Consider the following 6,057-nt stretch of genomic DNA (forward strand, 5'->3'; position numbering starts at 1 on the left):
GTTCGATTCCTGGGTCGGGAATATGCCCTGGAGAAGGAAATGGCAACCCCACTCTAATATTCTTGCCTGGAAAATCCCATGGACAGAGGAGCCTGGTAGGCTATAGTCCATGGGGTTGCAAAGAGTTGGACGTGACTGAGCGACTTCACTTTCGCTTTCAGTATTATCACAAGAGTTGTGTTGGGTTTAAATTCATTTGTTATTAGACGTTACAGATCCTTATCAGATGGTAAATTAAAAAAAAATAAATGTATCCATGTTTGATAGAGGTTTAAAACAGCCCTGAGCTTAGTTTCTCTGTAGGTATTTGCCTGAGATGGATTTAAATGGCAATTTTTAAGAGTCCACATTAAGAAATAGTAGGGGACTGTATCCTGAATGGATGTCTTTGGAGATTTTTTTTATATCATTTGGTTCTGTCGTTTTCTCCTGACAAAGAAGGAGGCTGCTTGTTTTCTCCTCTAGCCATCAGTGTTACTTGTTCAAGTGCCTACCTCACAATGGGTATCATTAAACTTTAATTTGTTTTTTAAGTAACAGCAGTTATAATCTCTTGCTTGATGAGGTCAGAATTAAGAATCAGAGTCAGCCTATTATATCTTGCATTACAGAGGAATTTAAACTCAGGAAAAGATGATATTTCTATTTGTCTTATGTTTCTTGAGCAGGGCTGCTAAGCAAATTAATATAGTGAGTAGGGAAAATTTTTAATTATTTAAGTGTGAAACCCAATAAACTCTTCAAAATTGACTTTAGCAGAAGTTTGTATTTTTTTAAAGTGTGTTAATTATAAACACAACTTAATTGTGTTTTTTTCCCCCCGTTGTTTCACCAGCAGTGTTTCTATGCCTTCTTGGAAATAGCAGCCTGCTTACTAACCTCAGCCTCACCCTCCTGCACCTAGCATAGTGCCTGGTGCAGAGGAACCACAAGCCGTTTTTGTGTAAATGAGGGAGTGACTTCTGACAGATTAATTAATTAGATAAATGTTTCCTTTAAGAAAAATTATTTTTGTAATCATATTCTAATTGTGTTGAGATGGAAAAGAAACTATCTCAAGATATTCTAAAAAACCTTTTAATGTAGAATTAAAATGGGCAACACTTTTAGATCCATTGAGGTTTGACAAAGAAATCTGGGTTTGAGAAGCTGTCATAGATTGATGAATTAACCTTTTCCAGTTGCACATGGATATTATACTGTCAAATCCATAAAATTTTCTTTCCAAAGTGTCTTTTCAACTGCTGAAGCAACCATACCCTGAAATGTTGCTTCACAGATTTCCTTTCAACAGAGATTTATAATACCAGCTATAATGTAGTTAATAGTATAATATGTAGTATATGCATGCATGTGGGCTAAGTTGCTTCAGTTGTGTCTGGCTGTTTGCAGCCCCATGACTGTAGCCCACCAGGCGTCTCTGAAGATGAGACTCTCAAGGAAAGAATACTGGAGTGGGTTGCCATACTCTACAGGGGATCTTCCTGACCCACGGATTGAACCCACGTCTCTTATGACTCCTGCCTTGGCAGGTGGGTTCTTGACCACTAGTGCTACCTGAGAAGCCTGTACATAGTTTAATACCTGAAATCTGTTCATTCCTTGTTATTTGCTTTCAGTTATGTAATATTAGAATTTACCCCTGTAGTGTCTGTTACTCTAAAATTTTTTGACTTGATATGTAAGAGGAAAACTGATTAAAGCAGAAGAGAAGACTGTCCTGGACTGTGATTGAGTCAGGCAGGCTGAAGCAACTCCTTTAATTCCTTAATTTCAAACTTTATGTAGGAGCCTGTAGCTTTTCAGAAAGATGTGACCTAGACAAATGCTTTTTCTAACAGTGTATTAAATTTTGCCCTTCCAATTTAAAGTTGGAAATTTCTTCCTAGACTGTAAAAAACCTTCAGTAAAATTTGTGGAAAATTTAGATTGTAAAGCATTTTGAGCTATCAGCTGGCCTTTGGTTTCTGTCTTGTTTGGCTTTGAACACTGCAAAAGTTCCCCAAACTGTTGGGTTTCTTTCCATGACAAATATGTGCAGATCACTGGGCACAGGCGCCTGTTGAAACAGGTGTTAGTGTATATGGCTGTGAGCATGGCAGATGCAGCCCCTGGCATGGTGGGATTTAGTGGACAGTAAATAATCATCATGTGGTGAGAACATGGCTCTTAGTAATATAAGTCATATAAAGAAATAAAACAAGGCTCTTGGAGAATGTTAACAGGAGAACGTAATTTAGGTCTGATAGGGTAGGTTGCTCTGAAGAAGTCACATGTAAACCAAGACCTGAAGAATTGAGTACGAGTTACCCTGGAGGAAAATCGGGTGTGGACCCTTCATGTACAATGACCCCGAGGCTGGAAAAGGTGTCAGACCTTCAAGAAACTGAAAAAGACGAGTGCGACTTGGAACATGGTTCATTTTCAAAGTGGGAGATATGGATAGCAGGGACGTCTCATTGTTTATATTTACCATCAATTTATTTGAATGATGACAGGAACAGTTTCATGGAGGGAGGTGTTGACAGTGGAGGAACAGTTAGAACTCTTGCTCTGCCATCTGTCCACTAGCTCTGTGTTCCACCTTCATCCTGGGCATGTCACATGAGCTTCAGTTTCATCATCTCTAAAATCAAGATGGTAATCCCTGTTGGGATTATGACACAATTTAGTGACTGAACACCAACAATAATCCCTGTTGTAGACATGCGTTAAGTAAAGGTTTTTTCATTCATGCAACAAATCTGCATGGTGAAGGAAATTAAAAGGACCATCCATTGTAAGATCACTTAAACTGTTTTAATATATATTCTTTGATGTTTTATGTACGTTCATTTAGACAGGTATATAGTTTGGTTTTCTTGTGCATTATCCTTTAGGAAGGTGGAGTCAGTGGCTTTCTCCATGCTTTTATTGCTGAAGTGTTTGCCATGGTGCGCGCACATGTGGCTGCGCTGGGAGGGAACGCTGTTGTCTCCTACATAATGAAGCAGTGTGTCTTCATGGAGAATCCAAACAAAAACCAGGTGAGGTGGAGTTAAAAACCTGATGGGGAGACCCTACAAATTTACCCTATGGGCTTTTCACCTCCCACCCACCTCCAAAAAAGAGAATTGCTCCTCAGAGCTCTTTGATTCCAGAGGCTTAAAACATGTTTTAGTAAATATATTGGTAACTGTGGTCATACATAGGTCAGGTGCTGTTTTCATATCCCCAGTGACTAGTAATTAGTCTGAAATACCTCTGGAAGTTTTGCTCCTAAATTACTTTTCCCACCACCTTCTTGGGGGGGTTCTTTGGGATCCCCTGATGGCTAATGGAGGACAGTTAAAGATGCCCTCTAGTTTGAGTTGTGATGCTGTCCACTTCTGACTGCTCTGCTGGTGAAGAGTACATCCTGATGGGGCCACATTGTTAATTCTAATAAGTAATATAATTCTGTTAATGAGGATATGGGAGTGTTGCTTAGGTTAAATTTTAGAATAGATTTCTCTTATCAGCTTTGTTAACATAATAATTCACTTACAACTGTTAAAGATAGTCCTTTAAAAAATTAAATAACTATATTAATGAGTTTTTTTTGTTTCCTTTCCTATGCATTGCCTTCTTATCCTTTGCTCATTTTTTTCTTGGACTGTATGCTTGTTTCTGCTCTACAGTGCTGCCCCCAGCATAACGGGAGAGTATGAGCGTGTTACTGAAATGTGACTGAAATGTCCTGTTATTCTTTTAGGCACAGTGTCTTATAAACGTCAGTGGTGATGCAGTGGTTTTTGTTCGTGAATCTGAGTTAGAAGTGGTGTCTACTCAGCAGCCTGCTGCCAGTTGCCAGCCCTCATGTACTGGAGGAGAAGTCACAACCTGAAGTCAGTTAGAAAGAAAGAGCTCAACTAAATGACATTCATCAGTTTCCTTTGTCATTCATTTATCATACTAGACGTAAAAAATGAACTTAATATGAGAGAATTAAGAAAGAATTGATCCCATATGACAATGTTTGATTTGAATGGGATCACCTTGGAGGCATGAGAATTTTCAAATCTTGACTTTTTTTTTTTTTTTATCAAGGCTAGACAGAGAGGCCTTATGGAGGCTTGACTCCCCAGGAAGTTCAGATAAATTTCTCTGAGAACTGTAGCAAAGATGCAAGCTATTTATAATTTATGTTGATTTTAATAAAATCATAATTTAAATTATCAGGAAATTAGGCTAGCTATCCTGGTGTAATTTATAAAAATTAAATAAGAAATTAACATTGTTAATAAGTAATCTGATTTGAGGAATGTATGGGGAAAATGTCAAGTTTTCAGAAAACTGTGAGTTTATTAATGTGTTATTTTGATGAGGAATTTGGTAACAGCTGGAAGGGAAAAGTGCTTTAGCCATCTTTGAAAAAGATGTTAAACTTCTGTGATTTGTATCTTAATTGCTGCAAAAGTAAAATCTGTTTATCAGAGCCAGTGTCCTTTCATTGGAAGCTTAATAATATCTCTAAGGAAGGAGGAAAAAATTACTATATACTTCATTTTTACCCAAGTTTCTATTTGTGTTTAATTTTTTTGGAAGGGGCTTGGCTTCAACTGGGAAGAACAGGCCAATGAGTTTTGTTGAAGTAGTTAAAATATAATTGATCTAGTTGGAACATAAAATTATTTTCTAATAAAATCATACTGAACCCTTACCAAATAAACAGAATTTTAGTACTATCTTATTAGGGGTTTGGGGTGGTGAGGTAGACTATATTTGGCATAGAATTTGGAAATGTAACTTGAATGTAAATATGCTGCAGAATGTTGAATGTATAGATAGAAATACTTTTTTTTGTCAATGCCAAATACCTATTACAGATGAACCTTTAAAAGTACATTCCTCCTTTGGACAATAAAATTTCTTTTTAAAACTCATGATTTTGCTCTTCCAGGATAACAGCTGCCCTAAAGATTAAGAGTCATTTCCTTGTTATCACAGGTGTCAATATTTTTCTGTATTTTGTTTATAATTTTATTTTTTAAATAAAAGATTTTATAAACTGGAATATTCCTAAATCTGTTTTTTTTTGCCTTTTTATAGTATTGTCAGTGGTCAGAAATCACTTTCCATATGATCATCTTCATTTCTTTAGTCAACAGTCATCTGTTGTGTGTCTGTTCTTCATGTGGAGGGGAAATGCATGTGTAATTGTGCCTTTTCATTGTTGTTGGTAGGAAACCTGCACTGTTAAGTGGGAAAATGTGTGTAGCTTGGGATGAAGGTGGCTTCCCCAAGAGCTCATACTGGAGCTCATTCTGGAACAATAGGTACTTGGAGTTGACTGACTTGTTCATAGTTTTATCCATCCATACAATAGCTATTTTGTGATTCCTGAGTATGTGTCTGAGTTCTTTCTTGGCAGGGGCTTAATAATGTAACGCACTGGCTTAGTACCTGTTTTGTGTCATATCCTGTGCATATTGTTGTTCAGTCACTAAGTCGTGTTTAACTGTCTGCGACCCCATGGACTGCAGCATGCCTGGCTCCTATCCTCCACTACATTCTGGAGTTTGCTCAAATTCATGTCAGCTGAAACAGTGATGCTATTTGCTAGCTGTCTCATCCTCTGCTGTCCCCTTGTCTTTTTGCCTTCAATTTTCCCTAGCATCAGAGTCTTTTCCAATGAGTCTCCTCTTCCTGTCAGGTGGCCAAAGTATTGGAGCTTCAGCAACAGTCCTTCCAGTCAATATTCAGGGTTGATTTCCTTTAGGTTTGTGCATATACCTTATTACTAATGTTTAAAACATAATACTGGCTGTTTTGGTCTCAACATTTGGATACTTAACAGAGGGCGCAGACTGATTCCTAGAAAAGCTAGAGTTTCTATAACTACTCAGGTTTTCTGTCTGCTGACACAGGCCATTTGCTCAGTGTGCGTCACATGTGAGGTAGTCATCCCATGCCAGAAATGGCTCCTTCCGGAAAGGCTGATGTTACCTGATGCCGAAAGAGTTGCTGCTGTTCATTGTGTGTAAATTCCCTCAGAAACATCATTTTAGACAAACGTACTGGGACTTAATATTTTGG

General features: G+C 37.8%; 1 protein-coding gene across 12 annotated transcripts in view; it reads left to right on the forward strand.

Annotated features, from left to right (window-relative positions):
• The window catches only part of C2CD5 (C2 calcium dependent domain containing 5), an 87,909-nt gene extending 82,874 nt beyond the window's left edge, over nt 1–5,035 (forward strand). For all 12 annotated transcript variants that reach the window (XM_069581213.1, XM_069581215.1, XM_069581217.1 and 9 more), the window contains 2 exons: nt 2,880–3,026; nt 3,734–5,035. In XM_069581213.1, the coding sequence (XP_069437314.1) occupies nt 2,880–3,026; nt 3,734–3,865 (279 nt within the window). In that variant the 3' untranslated portion in view covers nt 3,866–5,035. The remainder of the gene's footprint in view (nt 1–2,879; nt 3,027–3,733) is intronic.
• The last annotated feature ends 1,022 nt before the right edge of the window (nt 5,036–6,057 follow it).

Source organism: Ovis canadensis, chromosome 3, assembly GCF_042477335.2.
Source record: "Ovis canadensis isolate MfBH-ARS-UI-01 breed Bighorn chromosome 3, ARS-UI_OviCan_v2, whole genome shotgun sequence".
Taxonomy (NCBI): Eukaryota; Metazoa; Chordata; class Mammalia; order Artiodactyla; family Bovidae; genus Ovis; species Ovis canadensis.